We start from the raw sequence: 25,860 nt of genomic DNA, 5'->3' as shown, positions 1-25,860 counted from the left end.
CACAGGCAAATGCTCTTCAGTAGGTTTAGGAGGTTGCTATCTAAATAAATGTTTGCTTAATCTTGGCCATTATGGCTCCGCATCTGCCACTTAGTGGCTCCCTTAATAGTTCCCAAGTTCTTTAGACTCACTGAGCCTAAATTCCCCCATGTTTAAGTTGGGGGATGCTCTCACCTTGCTGACAAAAAATCACTGCAAGGATTCGAAGGGCTTCTGAGCAGGAGGTGTGAATGCTCAGAATGAAATTACTGTTATTATGATTTGGGAGGACTCCCGCAGGCTGAACCCTGGATCTCTTCCCAGCTTCCCTGGTGTAACAGTGAAGTTGTACTGTTCGAAGTGTTATAAAAAGAAACATCCCAAAGCCCTTGAGATCTTTGAAGGAAGTTTTAGGTTCTGAGCATCAAACCGAGATGCATATACAAAGTTGCTCTGATTTGTGGTCACGGGGGACTAAACTAAGATTGACCAAGAAGACTTTTCTATTGAAGTAAAAGGCTCCCTCCCATCCCACAAAGGGCCACTCTGTGCTCTGATTTCTCCAGGGTTGTCATCCTGGTGCATGTCACCGTCTAAATAAGCCATCACTTTTTAAGGGAAGAAAGCAAAGACTCCCTCCTGGACCAGGAGGAATACCTCCCGTGGTACTCAGCTTGAAATCAAAACAGGGAAAGACGGAGATGTGTTTGATTGTTTATTCAAGGAGGAGCTTGCATGGGGAAAAATGTGTTGCTGTGACCCCAAAGAATCCCAACTTATAAGAAGATTAACCCAGGATAATTTAAATTCCCCTTTATCTCCTTTGGAGGAACTGCTTGTTTCGCAAAAAAAAAATATTTAAAGGGTTGTTTGAGATCTTTTGGTGATCTCTCACTGCAGTGCAGAGGGGTGTTCTGTGTACGGTTCTGCCTGGAGTATCAGGAAGAAATTTTCATTTCAATATCCCACGAGAAGCTATTAGTGAAATCACTGTTGTCACGATTTCTTCACAGCTTCTTTAACGGATGATTTGCCATTGGAAATTGAGTTGTTTTAAAAAGGATTCTAAATTCTAAAAGAGAGCCTCGATCGACAACCATATTTCCAGAACTACAACCATGAAAGTTCTGGCTGTCCTGTAAGGAGGAGACAAAAAAGCAGGAAGACATTACGGCCAGATACTGGCTGCCACAGGAAAGAACACTGGCCTAATGGGTAAAGACTCCTAGCTCAGCGTCTGCTTCTCAACCCCTCCTAAGCAGAGGGCTTCGGATAAAGCACTTCATCTTTGAACTTCCAAAATGGGTGGATTAAATGTTGACTATGCTTCTTCCCCATTCAAACAGACTAAGAGTTAAATATGGAACAAAACCCTGAACTAAAACACTGAACTACAAGTGAGCAGATTTGGATTTTTAGGCCTGCTCTATTAACCTGCTGTGTGACCTTGGACAAGTCACAGGAAAAATAAAAAATAGCCAGCACCCATTGAGCACTCACTAAGTAGAAGGCAATGGGCATTATAAGCATTATCACACCGATTCTTTACAAAAACTTTATGAATATATCTCATGCTTTTGTTCATTTTGGAGAGGAGGAAATTGAGACTCAGAAAGGTAACACAGCTTGCCCCGGATCACCCAGCCAGCAAGTGGAAGTCTTATATTTGAATCCACAAAATTGGATGCCAGAACCCAAGCTTTTATCTACTGCCATCCATGACGCTGCCTTGAGACTTTACGAAAGACCTAACTTGCAGTGTGGCCGCAGAAGACAGCTGGGAGATGACACACATACATAGATATATACGTGCATACACACATGCATACATGGTCTCTGAAAAGCACAAAGCGCTGCCAAGACTGAGGATGGGGTATTGTTTCTACTTATATTTGAGAAGAACCCTCAATACACTTATAGTCAGCTTGAGCTGCTACAACAAAACACCATAGACTGGGTGGCTTATAAACAACAGAAGTTTATTTCTCATAGTTCTGGAGGCTGCAAATCTGAGATCAGGGTGTCGGCACAGTTAGGTTCTGGGAAGGGCCCTCTTTCAGGTTGCAGATTTCTTGTTTTGTCCTCACACAGCGGAGAGCAGAGCAGAGAAAGCAAGTTCTCTCGTGACTCTTATAAGGGCACTGAATCCCCTCGTGAGGACTCCACCCTCATGACCTCATCTAATCCTAACTCCCTCCCAGAGGCCCCACCTCCTAATACCATCACATTGAGGACCAGAGTTTCAACATATGAATTTGGGGGGATGTAAACATTCAGTCCATAACAGAGTGATGATAGTCATCTCTCCTGAGCTGAGAAATGAACAGGGGAGGAGTCCACAGAAATTCCTCCTTCAAGTCAAGAATAGGAAGCCACGGTTTCAAGGCTGATGGGCAACAAGATGCTCAATGCGGCATCTTTTTCCTTTTCCAATATGTGGATCTTTTGACCCCCAGGTCCCATCTGTTACCCCAGCAGCTGGTTCTCGTTCCAGTGCCTTCCGCTTACACAAGGTACATTTGCTTTGCAGCTGGAAGGGTAAATACTTCACCTACTGTTTTGCCTTCGGGATAAACATGTGATATAAGACAGGAGACACCAGGTCAGGGTGCACGCTTCTACCCCTGTTCCTGCTGATGAAAGAGTTAAGAAGGTAGTTGTGCCTCTCCTTTCCAGTACCGGATACACGGATGCCAAAGCTGCCTGCTTCAGGCTAAATGGAAAGTTTCATTGTAACCAGTGCCTGCAAATTTAATGGTGCATTTTCTTCCCCACACTGCGCTAATGAAGAGGACATCTTAACACTCCCCCTCACTCATCCAAAAACGAACCCCATGCTTTCATAAATAAACTAACTATATGTAAATAAAATTTGAAAACATATATTTTAAACAGGTAAGATTATTTTTCCAAATACTGGAACTATTTTCCTCCACTGTTAATCAAGACATTTCTTCCATTACTAAGCCAGAATTCCCTCCCTGGCTTTGGGCTATATTTTTCTCTCCACTGCACTGGTTACCATTTAACATCCTATATATTTTAATCATTTTGTTTATTGTCTGCTCATAGCATCCCTACTAGAATTAAGGTGACTATTATTTATCATTCAAACCAAGACACTTTGGAGAGGACAAGGAGCACTAATACAAATTATGCCAGGACGAGAGGTGAAAATGGCAATGATCCTGAGTAAACAGAAGGCCTGGTCACCCTAACCACAAGGCGAGTTCTGAGCATGAGCTCTGAATGGACTGCACGACTTTGAACTCTGGCTCCACCGATTACTTACGTTATTTCCCTTGGGTAATTTACTTGACCATCATAGGCCTAAATTTCCTCATTTGTCTGATGGCAACAATAATAATAACTCCCAACTCCCATGGTTGTGTGGGAATTAAACGGGATCGTCCACAGTGCAGTGCTGGGCACAGGGTCTGACAGACTGCAAGAGTGAGCACACAGAAACACTGGCTGCCATCGTCATTATTTGTCATTCCAAGACTCTCTCAAGAAGGCATGTACAGCAGATGGTTAACACACGGTCTACCCAGCACCCCGTCAACGTGACAACAGTAGAAGCTGCCTTGTATCTACAGGATGCCTGGCCATGCCCAGCTGCCCTGGCCTGAGCCTGGCCTCGGGGCGCTCTCCCCTGGGATTCAGGGAGCAGCTTTTTCCTACAGGTCAAAGACGTGGGGTCTGTAGCCCTCATGAGGTCAGCAGCCGCGTTTCCTGTTCTACAGAGAAAGCAGGTCCAGAAAAAGAAATGGCAGCTGACACAGAGAATGCTGAGGGCAGAGGAGAGAGCTGGGGGCACCTGAGTCCAGGTGGTAGCTGGTCCTGAGGCCTGGCTGCATTTCCGACTCCCAAGGTTGCTGCTTACCCAACCCTTCTGCGGTCCTAGGAGCCAGGAACTTCTTCTTTGGCCCAAGCTATTTCAAGCTGCCAAGGGTAACCAAAAGGGTCCTGACAACAGCACACTAATATATAATTGATTTAAAAAGAAAGGGATGATAAGGAAGAGGAGAAGATGATAAATAATTATTGACGCTCACCCGGTGCCAGGCACCGCGCTAAGGACTCTACTTGCGTACGTCATCTCCTTTGTTGCTCACAGCCACACTATGTGGTGGGTACCATATTTATTCCCACTTTGTAGATGTGAAAGCTGAGTCTCAGACACCCAAAGGAATCTTTCCAAGGCCACACAATTAGTTTGGCGGGTGTCATTTTTGGCTCCCTAAGCCCTTCTATCCCAGGTGATTAATCTAAGCCAATTGTACCCTCCCAGTGAATGTTAGTAGACCAGGAATGGGAGTACGTCCTACACTGGCCCAGTGAAACTGGAGGGAAGGACTCATATTCCATGGCTGGGTTTTCTGCCTTTCCTGCTTCGAGGAAAGCTGATGCTAAGTTCAAGAGGAAGCTGATGTTAAAATCGGCACAACGGTAGAGTGGTCAGGTAAAATATAGGATGCCCAGCTCAATGTGAATTCCAGATAAATATTCAATAATGTTTTAGCATAAGTATGTCGCGAATATTTCATGGTACATACTCTTATACTAAAAAAGTATTCACTGTCTATCTGAAATTCAGATTCACCTGGGTATCCTGTATTTTTCTTTGCTAAGTGTGGTAGAGAGGAGAGAATGAGCACATGACGACAGTACAGCATCTGAGACCTGCACTACCTCTCAACTTGTGGCTATGCAAGGGCATCGATTCCTTTATTGATTAAGCAGTTTAGAATTTCTGTCACTTGCACCCCAGTCCGTCCTATGTCATCCATCCCAGGCAGGAAGAATGCAGAGCAAGTTCACACCACCACACTAAATCCTAAAGGGACAGAAACTAAATGCCATATTAAAAGCTACAAAGCCAGCGCTTAGGACATTGAACTTGTTTTGTTTGTTTGTTTGTTTTTTAGAGCTGTAAGAATGCAGCTTGACAGACTTACTGGAATTCATCAGATTCTCTTCAGTCAATGTAAATTTTTTATTATAAAGTCACAGAACGTGAATCCACTTACACTGTAAAACTCCTTCATGAATACTAACAAACTCTAAAATCGCAGCAAAGATGATGGCTCATAGCCACCAAAAACACAGAAACAAAAACATTAGCAATTCCACATTAAGGATCCCAATTTTTAAACATTTACGCTAAATTTCTGTGTCATTTTGTTTAGGAAAAAAAAAAAAAACATCAATTAGCTCCATAGAAAATTTTGACTTTAAATCAAACATGGAGCATTACAAAATAATCAAATAAAGTAGGAAAGGAGTGTGGGAGTGAGCAGAACTGAATGACTGAAAGCATAGCCATAGGACTGAGTTGTTATTTAAGGGTGAACGTCGTATATGTGTGTGTGTGTGTGTGTGTGTGTGTGTGTGTGTGCATATGTGCACGTGCGCGTCTACTGTTTACTCAGCATCGAAAATCACAAGGTAATGAATCTAAGGAGTTTATATGCTGTGCCAGGTATATGATCAATGAACAAAAACAGGATGTTGTCTTAGCCTTTACAGCTATGAAGACAGCAAACAATTCCTGTGTCCTTATTTTCATCCACCAGTTTTGAAGTCCAGTTCTGGTGCAGAGCATTTCCCATAACATGGTACACACAGCATTAATATCACCATCATCCAGGCTCCCCTCAAGCCCGTAAAAGGCTGTAAGTCAGGGTATGTCAGTACAGAACAATTGTAAAGTTGAGGAAAGTGTTGAAAAGCAATATATCTATATATATGCATGCAACTGGATTAAAAAATTTGATGTACGATATTCCTGGACATAATGCTATAAAAGTATTAACTGTCCCTATATTGATCTATACATTTAACAAAACCCCAATCAAAATACCAATAGGTATGGGTTTGGGGCGGGGGGTGGGAATCAGAGGAGGACTTGATAAAATATTTGTCAGTTATATCTAAAAAAAGAAACAAGAAACATCTGAAAAGAAAGAGCAAAGGGAAGGAGAATAGCCCAAACAGGTATTGAAAGTATTATAAACAAAAACAGAATAATGTGGTACAAACAGGACAATACAGGAAGCTCAGTGGAACAGAACAGAAAGTCCAGAAAGACACACACACACACACACACACGGATTTGTCCATTGCTAAAAGTGGGCATCTAAAATCCGTGGGGAAAATGGATACTCAATAAACGATGTTGGTTACCATTTAGGAGAAAAGAACATAAATGGCTTATGAGTTTTGTTAGTGAGATGGCTTTTAAAAGTCTGAAGCGGCAGAAGCTAAATAGCAGAACGGCATCCATCCACAGAACAGTAAGCTAAAGTCCTCTAGCAGTGTGCTCTCAGCTCGTGGTTTTCTAAAAGGATTCCCAACAAGAAAGGGAGCACAGTCAACTGGAGTGCCTTCTTCCATCCTGTTAGACTTCACTGCGTTTCCTTCACCCAATCCTTAGGCCCTCTCTGTAGGCAGCATTTCTGTACCACCCACTCTCCCCAGTAATACAAAGTGATTCTGGGAAGTTAGAAGATTTCTCTATACATTTTTTGGGATTCCCTAATCCCCCAGTTGTTGTAAGGCATCAATACGAACATTCTGAGAGTTGTCAAAGATCAGGAATAAGTCTTACCTGTTTCCTCTTTTCAGGGGGAAGTGAGGGATCTCCATCCTACAAAGAAACCAATGTTACATTTTATTTTTTAAAACTTAGATGTGTGTAGATTCAAGAAATTGAACCGAACTATGAACTAAGTTCAGACCCTCCCCTCTCCCGCCCCCTGCAACCAACAATGTGCTGAACCAAACTCAAATATACTTAAAAAATTTTAAACTATAAACTGAACCAGAGTTATTTTGGGAAAACCTCTAAGGAATCACTTCCAATTAGGACCAATCTATATATTTTCTAAACCTATGTGAGCCAAATAAATAAACTGGATTTATCAAAATTACTTTTGAGCAGAGCCTAAACAGAAATAATATTTCACTTGGTTTGAGTTGAGCTCCTTTTAAATAGATCCAAAGGAATAGTAATGGACACATACAATGCACACACATACTTGAGTTTTCTCTATGGGCAGAACAATTTGGGGGGTGGGGATAGGATATGCTCAAAATAAAAGAAAACTAACTGAGAACTTCTAGTCCTATCAGACTTTTTATCTTAAAAGGATTCAATTCCTCTCCCTCGTGTGCCATCTGGGAATACATAAATATGTCAGGTGAATGATAAATGCTCAGGAAATAGTACTTCTCTATCTGATGCTGTCCCCATATAAGTCAACATGATTTTAACCTCAGGAATCTTTCTACTGTACTTCTGTTCCAGGACAGTTCAATGACCCCAGCACAGACGGTTAAATGCAAGCAATAGTGTCAGCACTTAAAAAAGAGATGGCATCAGTGAGAAAAAAATAAGTGAGAATGCAAAATAGCACTATGCAGTTGGTATCCTCCATTTCAGTAAAATTTGCATCCTTAAAAATCTTGCCATATGAAAACTAGAGAAAATCTAATTGCCCAGGAAAGGGAAAGGTTTAAAAATTATGGAAATATTACTATGCACTGTTTTAAAAAAATGAGTTAAATCTGTATATATGGCCTAGAGAGATGTCCAAAATAAAGTGCTGAGCGGAAAGAGCGAGTTTTAGAACAACATTTATATAAAGCTGTCCAATAGAACTCTCCGCAATGAGGGACATGTCCTCCAGCTAACTGTCCAATATAACAGCCACCATGGAGATGTTCTATATCAACACAGTCCCATACGGTAGCCGCCAGCACCCCGTGGCGATTGAGGGCATGAGATGTGATAAGTGAGACAGTTTTCAATTTTATTTAATTCTAATTAATTCAAAATGAAATTTAAATAACCACACGCAGCTAGTGGCTTCTGTATTAGTGCAGATGTATAACACAAATCCTCTTTAAAAAAAAAAAACACCTCCATACAGTTTTAAGTAAATAGGCACACCCAGACACATTCAGATATGTGTGTTAAGTTCACGGGCGCCAGAGCAAGCATCCGGAAGCGTGGACTTATCAACTAGCAAGTGGGACTGGATCGTGGAGGAAGTAGGGTGATGACTTTCACGTCTTAATTTTTCCACTGTGGAACTCTTTGTGACGTAATACGTACAATCAGCTCACGGTACTTCTTCTTTAGGGACTGGTGGCGCTCTCGAAGCTGATTGGCCATGAGTTTGTACTGGTCCCTTTCCTGCTGGCATGTGTCCAGCTCCTTGGAAAGGATCAGCAGGGCTTCCTTCTTACTCTCCAGCTTTCTTTTACACACCAGGTACTGCGGAACAAACACATGCAGGCGACGGCTCAGAACCGTCAACAGGCCTCCCTCCTCTCACCCGCGCTGGGGTTCGCACACCCCGCAGAGTTGGTTTTGTTGCCTTTTTTGTTTTCAGAGATTGTATACCCAGAATCATTTGTCAGTCAATGACATGTGAGCCTAAAGGCTGCTACTGTACCTGACATAGTCCCCTCGTGACAGAACCAAAACCTTGGACATTCATGAACTTTGGCCAACTGAGACAGGAAAAATAATTGATAAATAAGTTAAAAAGCAGAATCCTTTTTAACAATTACACAGATAGCTAAATAAATAGATAGTTGGACCCCAAATTTTATTTAAAAAAGGATTTAGCTATCCAGGTAAGATGATGTAAAGTTCTATTAAAATCTTACCAAATGCTATAACACGGAAAGATTTAATAAAAATTGTATATATTACTAACAATTATCTCTTGGGAGCAAAATTATTTGCATTTTTTTTATTCTTTATACTTTTCTGTGTTTTCTAAATGTTATAGACTACACCTATATGGCTTCTATAATAAAGAAAAGTACAAAAAATGTAATGAAAGATAATTTAATTGAACCATAAATTACTGCAATAGATTGTACCCACCCATGCAACCCAGCAGACATTTTCTCACTCGAGAATTTTTGTTCAATAAACTCGGTCAGAGGTGTGCACCTTCTCCTATGATTCCAATGCAGACACCCACCACCCAGAGACCAATTTTACGAGCTAAGTATTTTAGTCAAACTCTGAATTATCCCCCCAAAGTCGGGTGTGTCTTGCTGGAACTCGTCCTCAGAGTTGCGGGATATCTTCGTCCCTCCATCTCCCCGCTCCCCACACTGTGACCGACCCTCACCTGACAATCACCCACCACCTGGACCAGTGTGAGCCCGACTGGGCTTCTGTCCTTTTATTGGATCTATAGCACCGTCTGGTGTTATTCACATATGTGAAATGTGGAACTAAATACCTTTTGAATTTGCCCCGTAAAAGACCAAATTCAGAGCATTCACGAAAACAATTTATAGTTTCATTATACACTCTGACATGAGCACTTTGTCATTACGGATGCTCACACAGAGCAGAGAGGACCAGCACTCCCATACCGTTTGAGTCAATGCTCTTTTATGGACAAAAAGCATTACTCATATATAGTGCTTGCTTGGAACTGACTTTGTTAAGTTCACTTTCAAATAAATGAAAGGGGAAAAAGAGAGTTTTGTGCATTAGCACATTTTTTTTCCTTAAAAAAAAAAAAAAAAAAGTAATTGCTTAGCTTCAAAAACAAAGGGGAAAGAAAAGCCATTCTGAGACGGAGTTGAGTTCCAAGAGAGGACACTTCCACCTTGGATGAATCTTATTCCTGGCAGTAATGAGGTTGGAATCCTGCCTTAAAACATCCTGGATTTTAAGACTTTGACTTCGTCTTCGTGGAGGCAAACGGTTCCGTTGCCACAGTGATTTCTCAAGAGTAAAATCCCCAACGAGTAAATATCAGAGGAGAGTAGCCCAAAAACCTGAACTGCAATGTCCTAAGGGAGGTATTGAGATTTCACAGGAAAAAATACCATTTACACACAGTTTAACAGAGCTGCCCTTGTGCCTTCAGTTCTTTGCCTGTGATCAGCAGCCTCGGCTGGCAGTGCTATTAGCATTGGTGGCACAAAAACAGTCACCTTTGTCCCTTCAATGTATCAGATCCAAATCTAAGGCCTCAAAAATATTCCGTGTCTTCCAACTTTGGGGAAGAAAATCGCAATAGTGTGGAGACGTTGTACAGTACAGCAGGCAAGATTAGAGTCACATCCAGTCTACTGAAGGGGACCAGGTAAGGGTCACCACTTATTGGCAAAGTAGAACTCAAGTTCCCTGACCTTGAACTGCAATCTCTTACGGTCCAAGAGAGAAGCCGTTTCTCTCCCAAGGCATGGTCCAAACAGGGCCTTGGAAGCTGTTTAAAGGGCAGCAATAGGCCTCCATTCCCTCTGGGTCTAAGACACCTGGTAGATGAACAGGCATAGAGTCCTGTGCTAAGACCCAGTGACCTGGGATTTGAGGAGCAGCTTCACTGCTCTTCGGGTCTCCTTAGGGCACGGAAAACAGGACAATTATCAGCTCCATCAAAGGGTAAGAAACTGATTCCGTATAGAAGATGAAGCCACACCAAGAAAAGGGTGGTCTTTAGAAAGCCACTGCTGGACTGCTCTCTCTTTTGCTTAGTATGGTCTAGAACAGTGAATTTCAAAAATGTTATTCGACGTCATTTATTTTTATCAGCACAACAAACCTTAGACTGAAGCCTCATTTATAAACAGCTCAAAGTGGCGGGGCTCTGGCTGAAGATGGGACACCTCTCCTGTAGTCCTGCCGCCCTCGCGTGGCAGCATCAACAGGGAGCCCTGCTCTACATCACCCTGGGATGCTTGTGAAAATGCAGATTCCTGCATGTCCTGCATGCAGGTCCCAGCTCAGACTACTCACCCTCAGCTCACCCCCATACTGCCTGAATCATGAATCTCTGGTGGCTGGCTCAGAAATCTGCAGTTAGCACATGGCACAGGTGATTCTTACTCCATCTATACTTTGAAAACCCAAGCACTGGAGGCCTCCAGCTTCATGGTGTCTCAAAAGTTAGAAACAATTAAAATAGTCTGGAGGGACTGATAGGCCAGAGGCAGCTCAGAAGCTCAGGGCAAGGCTCCGTCTCTGAGCCATTCCAGGGTTGTCGGAGCCACCTTTTATAGCACAGAGGGGTTCTGAACAAGTACAAGCACAGACTACATTTTACCATCTGGCCAAAGAGCCTAAACATGCAGAGTCTCATTAAAATATGAATAGAAACTCTGGGATGTGTATGTGGGGGGGGGGGGCAGTGGGAGTGGTACCAGAGAATAGGATGGAATTTCTTGTTATTATTCTAAAATGGTGACAGTTTAGTCCCTGTGGTGGCAACTGCTAAATTGTCCCATTTTCTATCCCTCCAACTGGAAACAAACAAGCAAAAAACTGGAAAGAGAGAAAAAGGTGTTGAAGATCCTTCTCCGTTGGCAGCTCTGGACAACCAGCAAATGCATGGACCCAGCCTCAGCCTTAGAAGGGACCAGAAATAGAACAGAAAGCAAGACAAGCCAAGTCACTGTGCTTGGGACGTTTCCGCTTCTAAAGGAGGATGAATAAGTGTAGACGATGGAGGGGGTGGACAGCAGAAAATCACCAGGCAGAGTCGGGAGGCCTCCGTCCAGATGTAAGTCTAGCAATGGGCTAATCATGAACCGTTGGGACCCTGGGAAAGCCACAGAACACAAGGAACAAAACAAAGTCACGCTGCCTGGGCCTCAGTTTCCACACTTGGACGATGAGTGGGGTTCCCAGAGTGCCCTCCAACTTGAGGAACCCATGATTTTAACATCCCATCCAATATCACCGGGGTGCTGGGGAGAACACTCGGGGGAGGGGCTCCAGGCCAGGAGGTATGACTCACTTCAAGCACCTGGAAGTGGCTTCCTCTGCCTGGTCTAGGGCAGAGCCAGCTCAATGATTTCCAAAGATCACCTGCAGCCGTGGCAGTTCCGGAATCTCCAGACAAGCTGCAGCTTCAGGACAGCCACCTGGCTGGAAAGGGTGCTGGGGCCGAAGCTGTGTTTGCAGTAACAATTTACAACAGAGCGAGAAAAGGCTAAACGTCTGAGTGGTCAACGTCAGTGCCTCTCTCCAGTATTTCTAGTTCTCCTTTCCTTGCAGGCGCTCGGAAGGACTATTCTTCCCCATTGCTTTGGAGTAAGGCAGAGCCATGTATCTTGCTGTATCCAATAGAGAGGGACTGCAAGGAACGTGAGTCACTTCCAGGGTAGAAGCTCCCAAGAGCCAAGGGATGAACCACCAGCCGAACCTGGATCATGGAACCAGCACAGCAGACAACTGCCCTGAAGAGTCATCTGGGTCCACAGAGAAATTTGTGTGATCCAGAAATAAACTTTTGTACTGTTAAGGTACAAAGATTTCGGGGGTGTTTGTTATCAGAGCATAACTTAGCCCAAGCTGACTAATACAGTCCATAGCAAAGTGTAAGGGTAGGGAGGCTGATAGAGATCATATCTGCTCCTGCTCTGTGCTTCTACTGAGTTACCACAATGATGAAGAGGATTAACATTATCACTATTATTATTACCATTAATAACAAAAATGAAAGTTGTATGGCAAATGCTTTCCATGTATAATCTCCTTTAATCCTCACAAAACCATAATGGGGTTACTGTGTTATTAGCATGTACCTTTTCTAAATGAGAAAGTGAGACTGAAAGAGTTTATGTAATCTGCCAAGGGTTTGGCAGAGCTAGAATTTGAACCCAGGTTTTTGTACAGCCCAGCCTGTGGAACCCCAATTCCTGACAAACCAAGCACTCAGTGAAAAAACAATCAGAATATTCATGGAATTGGTTACTACATCTAGTTGGTATTTTCAGCATAGGGAAGCTAAGAAAAGGGAATTTTAAATTTGGCTACTTTTTATACCTAGAATCTCTTGACCCACCCCCTTCTAAAACTAGATGCAAGGCCTGAAGGAAGAAGGAAAAAATAAACAAAGAATCCACGAGCATCTCTCCCCTCTGCTCCTCCTGAGGGAGCCAAGTAGAGGCAACAAGGTTTCCATCCACTTAAATGACATGGGATAAAACTAGAGGCTGTTTTCTCAAAAGCGGCTTGGTCCTAACAATTTTCTATAAGCTGTAGCTGCTCTCAATCATTCATTCAACAAATATTTTCTGGGTGCCTTCTATGTGTTAGGCACTGAGCCAAGCATTTGGTCTCCTAAAGGGATAAATGGTCCTGGGGATTTTGAAAAGGAAAAACATGATACTTGGATAACAAAATATAATTTCCACAATTCCTTATGGGTTTTTCTGAAACCACCAAAGTTTTGAAAACTGAAAATGTGTTCTCATCCCGTTAGTGACCTCAGCCTATGTGAGGGCTTTTATTGTCTTTATGCCACTGATTGTGAATATTCATATATTTGCTGAAGACAAATCAATGTGTTTGATTTCCAGCTGCTGCCCAGAACTCTACTGGGGTTGATACACAATATACAGTACACTTATTACATTTCCTTTCAGACACCAAAACTCCTGTCTCTAAAACATATCTGGGGCCCAAGGATTTCAGATATGGAACCTGCCTATTATTTGAAAGTCACCCTTGCAAATCTCTGTATAGTATCAAAGACATATTGGTGACTAAAATCAAATCTTTCTCAAACAGCAATTGTCCAAAACCTAAGAATTTATTAGATTTTGACTTCCTCATGTAGGCCAGGAAAAACTAAAAGTGTGTTACATGCAGTAAATGTTCAAGCTGCCACAGTGCTTACGTGCCTATTCCCATCACCTCACAATGTCTTTATTCTTGAGAATTAGCATGAATGCTCGAGTGGAAAAAAAAGCTCCCAGATAACCCAAGTGACTTGCCCAATTGCAAAGAATAAGGTTCCCAGCTGCCAGCATCTTCCATAATAGTGTCTTCCAAATTGTGGGTCACGATACATTAGTCTGGGTAGTGAAATCAATTCAATTGCAACCCTCATTTTCTTTAAAAAAAAAAAAGAACACAAAATAGCGTGAATCCCATGCAGTATAGGTAAGCATTGCTTCATGAAACTTTTCTTTTTGCATATGTGTATACGAATAAATATACATGTATGCATGTTTTCACACATTTATGGTGGACTGCCATTTTAAAAGTTTGGAAATGACTCTTCTATAATAAGCCACTTTGCACATTTATTCATTCATTCAACAAATAGTTAGTAAAAGGCACCAAGAGAGGCAAGAGTGGGGCTGGGGGTTAGGTATTGGGCAGGAAAGAAAAGCTACACAGAGGAGATGGTCCTTGAAATGAGTTTTGAGAGATGAGCAGGTATAAAAGGCACCCGAATAAAAGCCATTATGTAATAGAAATAATTAACCAGTTCTTTGGGATTGAAGCACAATTCTGATTAATTAATACCTGCTCTGCCTACCTCACTGAGATTACCGTGAGCTTGAAATTCAACGTACTATGCTAAAATTTGTCTTTGGAAATGTTCTCAAAATTAAAGGCATTATTTTTACAGCAGTTAAAACTTACAAAACATTTTCCCGAAGACTCTCGCTCGATAGCCAACACTATATGACAAGTGTGACAAAAACTGCTTTTCCCATTTTACAGACAAGATAGCTGAGATTGTCTTTCCCAGAGTCACAAAGCTAACAACTGTCAGCTCAAACTAGGGCTCTTAACTACAAATTCCAGGCTGTTTTTAGTATTCTATGCTGGTACCAATTAAATTATTAGCAATTCCACAAATTACCTCTCTTGGGTCAAACTATATTTTTAACAAGACACTCTAGGAGATAATTGTGTAACTGAAAGCAATGCATTTTAATTCATAGTATTTTGAGACCCTGTTTGGAAGACAGGCAGCCCTCCTGGGGCCTTTTCAATCATATTCCATGGGGAGTGGCTGAGGAGATACAGGCTACCTACAGCCTTGCTCAGCGGTCAGCCAACTCCATGTCCCAAGTGCTCTGGCTAGCCGAGTGTAGGCTGATGGGCAGTTCACCACGCTGGGGTCTTCATCAGCTGAATCACGGGCATGAGACACTTTATTTTACAAAGAGCACTTGAACTCATAATTGTCTAAGTTGTGACTCAGGCCCTAGCCCGCTTGGCTAACTTTAATTCTACCCCTGCCCAGCCCTGCAACAAGGTGATCTCATACGGTCCAATGACTTTCACTCTCATCTCTGTGCTGATTTCACCCAAACTGATATCACAGCTCAGACCTCTCATCTGTAATTCTTGCTCTGCTATCCAATGTGTAACTCTATCTGAACATCTCAGAGGCATCTTAGACTGAACCCTTGATATTCCCTCGGACCTGCCCCGCCCCGAAACTTCCCTCTTGGTAAATAAATGGTACAAACCATATTTGGTTTTCCTTGAAAACCTTGGAATCATCCTTGCCACTTCTCTTTCTTTGCCAGCCCTCATTTAATTCATCAGCAAATCCTATGGGCACTACCTTCATAAGACATATTGAATTCAAATACTTCTCACCCACTTCTACCACTGTCACCCTCCTTCAAGCCACCATTATCTCTTGATTGGACTGTGGCCTTAGCCTCCTATTTCTACCTCCTGCTTCTACCCACCTACAGTCTATTTTCCAAGTAGTGACGAGAAAGATGCTTTTCAAATGATGGCAACATGTGGTAGCTCAAAATCCCCCATGGCCTCCCATCACCTTTAAAGCAAAATCCAAAGTCCTTCCACTCTCCCTTACTCACTGCTCTCCATCCTCACTAGCCTCCTTGCTAGCTTTGACCACATCAAGCCAATTCCAACCTCAGGACCTTTGCACTGCCCTCTGCTTAGACTGTGTGGCTTCCTCCCTGGATTCATTCAAATCTCTGTTGTAATGTCTCCTTCTCAGGAAGCTCTGCCACCACGCAGACTCTCAATCCCCTTATACTGTGTTACCTTCCTTCATAGCAATTATTACTTGACCTTGAGTTACATAACTAATTATTGATTTACTTTCAACATCTCCCGCTCCATGGCAGCAAGAATTGTGCTGTTTCATCCCAGATCCCCAGTGCTGAGAACAGCGCATAGTGCATAGCTGGTGAATGAGAAGATTCAATCTTACTACACCTTCAACATACCTGTGACACACGTGGTATGGTACCCATTCTACAGATTTTCAAACACACAGCTAGTGAAGACCTCAGGAATGATCTAAGTCAGGCCCCTCATTCTACAGATGAGGAAACTGGGACTCAGAATAGTGAACTGACTTATCCAAGGCTGGCCAGTAGGCCCCAGAGTTAAAACCTAAACTGAGGATTCTTCTCATTCCAAATTCAGCACAATTTTCACATTACCAAGTTGAGGTACACATTCCTGGCTGGGGAGACATAAATGTCTATAAACTTACAATGGTACCTGGTGCTTTTTTATAGTCATAATAATTATTACAATAAAATAGATAATAATAGATGATAGTAAGTAGCCAAATCATCATTCATGAATACTTACTAACTATAGTATGTTAAATTCTATAAAGAGGTGAAAACAAAGCTCCCAGAACATGGAGAAAAGCAGTTTAGAGTAATGGTTGGGAGCATGGCAGAAAGAGCTGGAACTCCTGAGTTCAAATCTTGGCTTTGCCACTCACTAGCTATCAATTACTTAGCCTCTCCATGCCTCAGTTTCCCCATTTATTAAATGGGTATAATTATAGTATCTTCACAGGGCAGATGTGAGAATTAAAAGAATTTGCATATGTAAAACATTAAAAATAGTAAGTGCTGTATCCGCATTCATTGTTATTACTACTATTTTTATCACGAGGCAACTGATCATAGCTTGGCAAAGAAGGTACTCAAAGAGTTGGAGCAAGATGTGAACATTTGAAATGGATTCCGAAGAATAGGTAGAAGGATGTGTTTTGTTTGGGGATAGACGGAGTTGTGACAGGTAGTGGTGATGAGAAAACAATACTCCTGGCAGGGAAAGAGCCACAGCAAAACACAAAGGTGAGAAGTAGGAAGACATATTGTCAGAACAGCAAGCAACAAGCAACTTGCTGGGCTGGCTTCGGTGGAGGGGTGGGAATAAAAGCTGTGTGAGATAAAGCTAGAAGGAGAGATAGATGTTGGCCGGGTCAGAAAGGGCCTGGAAGTGTTGCTGAGGAGTACAGATTTTATTCTGTCAGCAAGCAGGAGCCCTGAGGGTTTCTGAATAGGGGAGTGACATTAAGAATCCTTTTAGGAAGACAGTTTCGTCCTGACACCATGTGGTGTAAATTATCTTGGACTATACAGCTTGGGTAGAATTGGTTGCCAAGCTCACAGGGGAAGGGAAAGGATTTGAGGTTCAGGGTCCCCTGTGTAGACACAACTCTGGATCCTGCGCTTTGCTCCAAACTCTCAGGCCTACAAAGAACACACTGGCTTTGCTGTTTCTTAATGTGGGGTCTGCTATCGCCTTGTCTAATGCAATACTGATAGGCAGGCTGCTACCCAGGCAACCAGATGCACTCATGGGTTTGGCCTCAGCCTCAGCCTCAGCAGCTGGTATCAGAATCACATCAGTGGGCGAGTGGGTGCCCAACCACACGCCAAAGGGCTGAGCTGAACAGGCAAATGCAGCACTTTTTGGTCACTCGGGTGGGACCAAGGGATACACACTGGGTTCTCCTTAGGCCTCCATTTTTGCTCTACAGTTAAGGTATAATTCAGCTTGTCAAGTTCATGTGTAGTGTACAGACCAGGGATACTTGCTCTCTTCTCTACCCTGGAAAAGGAGGGTTTGTTTTCAGGAGAGGGGAGGGAGAAAACAAATTAGTATTTTTTTGAATGTCTTCTACGTGCTAGACACTGTTAGGAGTAATAATAATGAGAAGAAGACATTTATTTGATTATAAAAGTGGAGCAGCCACTACTTAGTGAACATTACTATTTTCCAAATTGTGCCAAATGCTCTATTTGAAACATCCTATTTAACCCTGTGAAATAGGTTGTTTGATTAGCCCCATTTTGAGCTGAGGACACTGAAGCTCTCAAAGAGGTCAATTTATCCTTCATCATGAAGGTAATAAGTAGCAGAGCAGACTGTCCTCTGCAAATATCTGTTAGGATCCTTCGGTTGTAGGCAACAGTAACTCACACTCTCTCATAGGAACATGAAGGATACTGGAACTCACAGAACTGGCAGGAAGACAGAGAAGTAGACCTAGAAACAGGTAGGCACTGAGGTGACTCTGGAGGCAGGACCAGGAACCACCAGGTCTCAGTGCAAGAAAGTTTGGGTTAGAGGCTACTGAATGGGGTAGAGATGAACTCCGCTATGTTTCAGATTCCTTGTCTCTCTCCTCAAGCGTTTCTCCAACTGGCCTAATGCTGATCACGTGCCATCCTTTGCCTGGGGGACAGGACACCCAGACTGTATCCCTCCAACCTGTCCCTCCAGATTATATCCAGTGCTAAAACCATCCAAACTGGGGTGCTGTTGAGAAAGACAAATGAATGCTGGGAAGTGAGAAAACAGCCAATGTTCACCACAGTAACCTAGTGTTGGGCTGCTCCCCGCAGGCCCATAAGACCAAAGAAAGAACCCGGAGTCAGCAACAGAGACCTCAGTGGTTTAATGCATGCAGGCGCATACACATCTGAAGCAAGGTCCTGGAGCGACACCCCGTGTGCAGCAGCTGGCAGGCAGGACTTGGCGGCAGGCTTCGTTCCGAGGGGGAAGGGGGAGATTGCCAGTTACAGGGGGAAGTGATGTCAGGTTGGCTCATCGGTTACCAGGGAAACCAGGAGAGGGGCACATCCCTCACCACTCCTTTGATAAGAACAATCACTGGCTGGGACCTGGGGCAAGTATGTAGGAAGGTCAGTCCTGTGAGGAGGGTGTAGGTGAAGCAGGCACTGGTTGGGCAGGGGATGCACAGAGAGCAAGAGAACAGCCATCTTGAGTGGCCTGACCATACACCTAGGTAGATCCATCCTACTGAGCTTATTTCTCAACCTTGCTAAGGTTCCCCTTCCAGTGCTTCATGAAGAAAGGTTGGAAAAGAAATGGTGGGCATTTAGGGAAGTCCCTGGTGGCCCAGTGGTTAGGACTTGGCACTCTGACTGCTGAGGGCCCGGGTTCAATTCCTGGTCAGGGAACTAAGATCCTACAAGCCTCGTAGCGACCAAAAAAAAAAATAATGGTGAGCATTTAATAGCAACTTTTATTTCAACTAACCTCTGAGCCTCTACTCGTCATATACAGAAACACATATACAGTGGTGAAGTTTATATGGCTCCAGTGGGGTATATAAACCTACCAATGGGAGAAAGGAAAAAAAAAAACAACACACCACCAAGTACAATGGGTAATCAGCGAAACATGAATGGAGTAAACTTGGTAAAATATGCCCAGTTTTTGGCATGTATACTAGATATCATGAAATGTTTTTATTATCCTCTCAAAAACAGATTTCTTTTGAATTGCATTTCAATTATATTTTTGAAGCAGAGCTTATAGCTCATTTGTCAATGTTAATTCATGCCCACACGCAAACACTTGAAGGTAGCCTTGTGCTTCTCAAGAACCCAAACCCACCGTTTTCACCACTGAGTGGCTTTTATCTACCCATTTACTGTTATCTGCAATAAAGCAAGTCATAATTGCTACAACGAAGATCATAATAATTAAATGACTATCTGACATACTACATTACTATTTGGATGGCTTTACAACCAGATAATGGCTGAGAGAGATGAAGGTAGCCTGGGCGTCAGGGAGGGGACCTCTCCGCCAAGTGACCCTCTCTGTCAAACAATGACTCATGGTCCTTGGCGGCTTTTACTGATGGGATCAGGCTAGCTCTCATTAACTGCTGCAAGAACATGGCTTGCTAATCCAGAAAGGCTTCTCAGCGTGATGATAAACACGTGTGGCTGAAGGGTTCATGTTCAGGAATAATTTAGAAACTTCTCAACAGCACACTCACTCTTAGTCTGAGAGGTATTTCCTGCCCTGGTCCTCCTCCGCTTTCTACTGTTACTTTCCTCTCTCCCCGATTCAGGGACACCTCCACCCCCATCCACTAAGTAGCGCCAGGTAAACAGTATTCAACAATCAACAGACCTTCTCCAACCTCAAAAAGCTACTCCCTCCATTCCTGGCACCCCTATTCTGTGCTGCTCAGTGATCGCTAGCTGGGACCATCATTTGTCTGCCTACCTGTCTAGTCTAGGTACCAGTCCCTTTGAAAACCATAACTGGGACCTGCCACTCTTCTTTAAAGATATCTCCATTAAGGAGAGTGGCAACCAAGAGCCCTTCACCGTCTGGCTGAAATCCAGTTCCCTGACTTTTCCCGCCCACTATGTTTCTATCAAGGCCCACTTACTGCTACCCCAAACTCGCTCTCCCTAACCTCTCTCTTTTCTTGTCAGCTCCTTGACCCAGCTCACAAGTCCCTGACTGGGAAGCCCTCTGCCATCCCCAGGCAGAGTAAGAGCTGGCTCCTGGTGGCCACACGGCATTCTGGGTACACCTTGATTAGAGTATCACACGCTGCATCACTGTCACCTGCCCACCCACCTGCCTCCCCACAGACCGAGGTCTCTTTGCAGCCAGAGTCCAACTCATTCACCTTTGCAGCTCCAGAGCCAAGCACAGCTCCTGACCCAGAGTAAATACCCACAAAATATTTGAGAAATAAATGAATTTCAGTTCCCATGAAGCTGAAAAATATTTATATACATATTATCTATAAATTTATTTATAGATATTTATAATATATATTTTTAGCAAGATAGCCATCAATTTTTATTAAGCTTAAATCTCTAAATCCCATTTTAGCACCACGTTTGGGGGAAAAAAGTCCAGTTTTATATAAACTCGATGTGTATGGAGAGGGCACAGGATAGCTCCTATAGAATTATCAGAATGGTGTTTGTATGTAACCTCATTCTTATCACTTCAAATGAGCACTTCCCTACATCATCTGGGCATATACTCCATTCACCACCTTTATTCTTTGAAGTCTTGCAGAATCACTGCTCTAGATAGAATACAAGACTGTGACCTGCAGATATACGTGTGTACACTTATTACTCCACCAGACCAAGTTTGGGCATCTACAGGGTACATGCCATTTGGGGCCCACCATACGCTGGTGTCCACTTGGCTGAAGTCCTCCAGCTGCGGCGACCCCAGCCACGCACCGCTAACCCGCTGGTGCCTTCGTGTGAGTCTTTCCCGTCCGTGCCTATCTCTTGTCTCCAATTGTACAGCTCCCTGAGCATTCTACAGCCTTCTTCTAAATCTGCATTCGCTTCTGTGATTTTTAGATAACATTTCAGCAATTTCAAGTTTGTAACCTAATGATTCTAATGCCCTTCTCTAAGATGACTTTTTTTTTTTTATGATCTACCTTTCTCGGAGTCACCATGGCAGTTTCCCCTCTCTGGTATTACTTTCTCGACAGGCAAGCTTTGATTATTTGAATGCCCCAAGGGATGTGCTGAAATTTAAGTTAAGTGAGATTTCAGGTAATTGGAAGAGTTTATAATGTGAACCATTGTAGCTGGGGGGTATGTGAAATTCACTGACAGTCTTGGTTAACTGCAGTTTTGAATAACAAAGGTTTGCCTGAATATCTATTTCAATCCTTTCACTCCTGTTATTTCTCCTTTCCCTCCCTCTGCCCATCTTCTCACTCTCCAAAGAGTGTATTCTTATTCTTTTCAGGCCGATAAAGATGAGAAAAAAGCAAGGGAAGAAGATTGGGTTTCCTTACAGTTGGCCATACGTGGTCTAGGAAACCCCTTCCCATTTGCTGAAGAGAGCATATGTTTTTAAAAATCATCGCTTGCCTGGAGTGAATTTGCTCTCTCCCCTGTGCTAGGCGGATCCGACCTTGCCTCGGGCCGAGATGCTGAGGGTGGAGCATGCAACTCTGGTTGTTTCAGAGACTGGGTGTTCAGGATGGAGCACAAAAATTACCTGTGCATCTGAGGCTCTCCCTTTTCCATCCAGGTTGCCAAGAGCCTGGGATATGCTGGATGAAGGTGACAGCGCATGTCACCAACCCTCACATATGCAATGACCCATTATAACATATAACAGTCACATATGGAATGTAATGATAGATTCGCTGGTTACGTCATTATATGATAATAATTCGATTCAGTTGCAGAGGCTCCCCCTGTGGGCTGGGTGGCAGCAAAAAGCCAGCAAAGCATGGACAACATTTTGGTCAAACTGCCTTTCAAAGCTGTAAAAATGCTGTGGCTCTACTTCCCCTTGTCTCAAAAAAGAAATCATAAAAAACCCTAACATTTCCCAATACGGCGCCCCCTTGTATATCTGTCAGCTCTTAACCTCTCAGCTCTGCCCCCAGACACCAGGAGCAGAGGGACCTGTGGCCATGTCTTCACTTTACAGATGAGGTGCTGAGAGGACTAAGTGGTGGCATTTGCAGAACTAGAATTGATTCCTGGACCATCCTTTAACAAGAGGGAATTCGGGAGATACAGAGACAAAGGAGCCATGAATAGAAGCAACGTGGCACGTGGGATTTAGACTGAAATGTGGGTTTCACTGCCATCACCTACCACTGGGCCATGGGAAGCCCCACACCCACTCTGAGCTTCAGTTTCCTCTTTTATAAATGATGATATGAATAACCACCATCATTTGTGGAAGCTACTCAGTGCCCAAAGATGATTCATCATTTCACATATATAAATCATTAATCCTTATCACAACTCCAAAAGGTAGATGTCATTACCCCCTTTTACACATACAGAATCTGAGGCTCTAAGAGGTTAAAAAAAAAGGCGTGCAGCCTGTAAGTGACAAAGGTGGGATGTGAACACAGGTCTGCCCCACGTCCTTTCTGTTGCAGTGCACTGCCTCTCTCACAGAAGAGTCTAAGGGTTTTATAAGGCAATGCATGTTAAAAAAAAAAAAAAAAAGCACTCAATAAAGTCTAAAGGCATCAATCTTATTATCACAGTATCAAAAGAATCAAGAGAACTGTGTCTGCCCTATTCAAAGAAAGAAAACAATCTCCATTCCTAAGTTTGTCAGCAGACCTTGCCTTTCTGAAAAATATTATCTCCCTGCTGGGATGAATAGTTCCATAAGAGGGCCAGAGTACTCAAGATGAAGAGTCAACTCAAGATGGCGCGTTTTGTGGGACTATTCCCTGGCTCCCTTCTCTCTGATACTTGAGTCAGGTGCAGATGCTCTAAAGCAAGGAGGTGTTCCATCCCCGTCTGCCCCAGAAGGCAGTCATCTGCAAACTAGAGATCTTGAAATCAGCCATGCAAATCCATCACCATTTTAATTATCCAAGTAAATAGAGCTCTTACCACCATCTGCCAAGATTTCAACCAGTCGTGATCATTAAGCTCCCCCAGCAGTTCTTTCTGGATGAGAACCATGGAGTCATTGCTAAAGGGCCACTTGGGCCCAAATTTCCGCCTACAGGATGAAGGTGTCCCCAGCTGAAGCGTGTGTCTCGGAGCTGTTTTTTCCCCTCTCTACACCTTGCTCATATTTTTCTGAAAGCCGTTAATTTGCTCCTTCAAAGTAACTTCATCTTTGTTGTTCTTACTTCCTTTCCACCAACTCCAGGCAGTACTGATTAGTGAGAAATTTTCCTCCACAAGAACTGTCAGCTCAGAATTCAGCCCCACAGCAAAAAGTGAGGTGGAGATTCATTCTGGAACACGGGTGGGTGTGTAATCCTGGTGATTCGAATCACCAGAGATTTCAGAGACCAGACTAAATTGTAGATGCTTCTTAGGGCGGGGACTCTGTCCAGGTCTGTTTCTCTGGCTCATGACTGTGCAAATGAGTTGATCATGTTAGTGAAAGGCTCCCTGGGCGACCTGAGTTAATTATGGCTTTCAGGGAAGATGGCAAAATCCTCACTAGCTACAAATCACCAATGGACCACAAGGCAGTGTTGGGTATAATTGTACTTGCTCTCCTTGACAGTCAGTTGGTCCACCAACACCACTACCTCTGTCATCACCGTTCCTCAAGATAGCATTTAAATGACAATAAAGTGATTACTCTTCTCCTAGTACAGAATTAAGACCTGACACTCAAAATATTCCTTGGAGAAGGACACACAGACATCACTGATGCAGGTAATGTCAAAGTTTGGGCATTTCTCTTTCATTAAAGAAAATTCAGTGATAATCAGGATCACCACAGACAGCAACAAATTGCTAATTGCTAAATATATGATCGGGCTGACCGCTCCAAAAGGCGATGACATTTCAGAGGCAGAGAGACCTAGAAGTATATGGAGGGCAGTGGATATGCTGAGTAAGACCCTGGGCTTGAGACCCAGATATGACCATGGAAGCGTCAGTCAAACACAGAGGGCAGACCCTCCTCTACCAGTGATGGTGTACCAGGCACTTTACACACATTAGCTCATTTGTCCTCACCATGAGACCCTACAAGGTAGGTACTATTATGATCCCCTATATACATATAAAGTGCTGGTCAGTAAGATGGAAGCAGAAGTGTCCTTTGGGACTTCTGGGAAGTTTCCTTAAGGGGGGGGGTCCCCAACCCCTGTACCAGTCCACACCTGTTAGGAACCGGGACTGCAAAGCAGGAGGTGAGTGGGGGGCGAGCAAGTGAAGCTTCATCTGCTGCTACCCAACCTCCCCCAACCCTGTCCGTGGAAAAACTGTCTTCCACAAAACCAGTCCCTGGTGCCAAAAAGGTTGGGGACTGCTGCCTTAAGGGGAGAGGTAAACTCTTGCATGTCTTCCTCATCCTGAAATATATGGTCCACAAAATAGAAAACCCTACTCTTGGAATGGAGCAGTAGAGCAGAGAAATGGAAGGTGCCTGGATCCCTGAAAAACAGTGAGCTGCCATATCAGCCCAAACTGTCTACATCCAAATTTATTGTACACGTGTGTGTATGGCTGTTAGCATAACTGAGGCAATCTTGGGCACTTAAAGTTTCTCCTGTCCTTTTGCTGACCCTACCCAGGACTGTACTGTGCAGTAAGTCACTTCTCTGTCATCAAGGGCTTTGTATTGATAGTTAATAGATATTGTTTAATAATCATTAGGACCAGGTGGCCTCTATGCTCTGTTAGTCCCCAAACAATGATGAAAACCTTCACTGACGTATTCCTTGTGCCCATGAGACTAGTTACTCATTCATGAATCTTGACTTAGAAATGCACGTCCTGTTTCCCAGCACCTACCCCAATACCCCTTTAACTATAAAATTGTCCCCATGGCCCCTAGGCAGTGCAGGTGCAGCTGTGAATGCTTCCAGATCATTGTCCCCTATCCCATCCCACCCTGTGAGTAAATTACCCTGTAATAAACTGACCCATTGACTGTATGGAGCTGTTTGACTCATTTTTTTTGTTTTTTTTTTTTTGGTCCCCAGATGCCTTCTCAATTCGGTGGGCACTTTTTGTTCCCTCTGACCTTCAACAATGTGAGTGAGAAATACAGATAATTCTATCTTATTTAAGCCACCGTTATTTCTATTACATTAAAATTAATCCTAAATAATATACTGATATGCCAAACAACTGATATTGAGGAAATTTCAGAAGGAAACTACTAAAACAATCCCATTTACAATCTCATCAAAACTAATAAAATAGCTAATCTAAATAAGGAGGTAAAAAACCTGTACTTGGAAACCTGTAAGACACTGATGAAAGAAATTGGAGACAACACAAATGGATGGAAAGATAGACCGTGTTCATGGATTGGAAGAATTAACACTTAAAATGACTATACTACCCAAAGCAATCTACAGATTCAATGCAAGCCCTACCAAAATACTAATGGCATTTTTCACAGAACTAGGACAATTCTAAAATTTGTATGGAAACACAAAAGACCCTGAATAGCCAAAACAATTTTGAGAAAGAACAAAGGTGATTTCAAACTATACTACAAAGCTACATCATCAAAACTATATGGTACTGGCACAAAAACAGACACATAGGTCAATGGAACAGAATAGACAGCCC

At 43.1% G+C, this 25,860-nt stretch overlaps 1 protein-coding gene and 1 non-coding gene across 2 annotated transcripts in view; one reads left to right on the top strand and one right to left on the bottom strand.

Moving 5' to 3' along the window:
• CCDC149 (coiled-coil domain containing 149) overlaps positions 1 to 25,860 on the bottom strand; it is a 96,231-nt gene that overhangs the window by 54,956 nt on the left and 15,415 nt on the right. Inside the window, 2 exon segments of the mRNA XM_059923250.1 lie at positions 6,593 to 6,631; positions 8,102 to 8,263. Of these exon segments, the coding sequence (XP_059779233.1) occupies positions 6,593 to 6,631; positions 8,102 to 8,263 (201 nt within the window).
• Positions 18,921 to 18,993, top strand: TRNAQ-CUG (transfer RNA glutamine (anticodon CUG)). The gene has a single exon. It is a non-coding gene; the product is annotated as a tRNA-Gln (tRNA).

The sequence above is a fragment of the Balaenoptera ricei genome, chromosome 5 (genome assembly GCF_028023285.1).
Source record: "Balaenoptera ricei isolate mBalRic1 chromosome 5, mBalRic1.hap2, whole genome shotgun sequence".
Taxonomy (NCBI): domain Eukaryota; kingdom Metazoa; phylum Chordata; class Mammalia; order Artiodactyla; family Balaenopteridae; genus Balaenoptera; species Balaenoptera ricei.
Note: the sequence above shows the minus strand (reverse complement) of the source record. Positions and strands in the feature narration are given on the sequence as shown.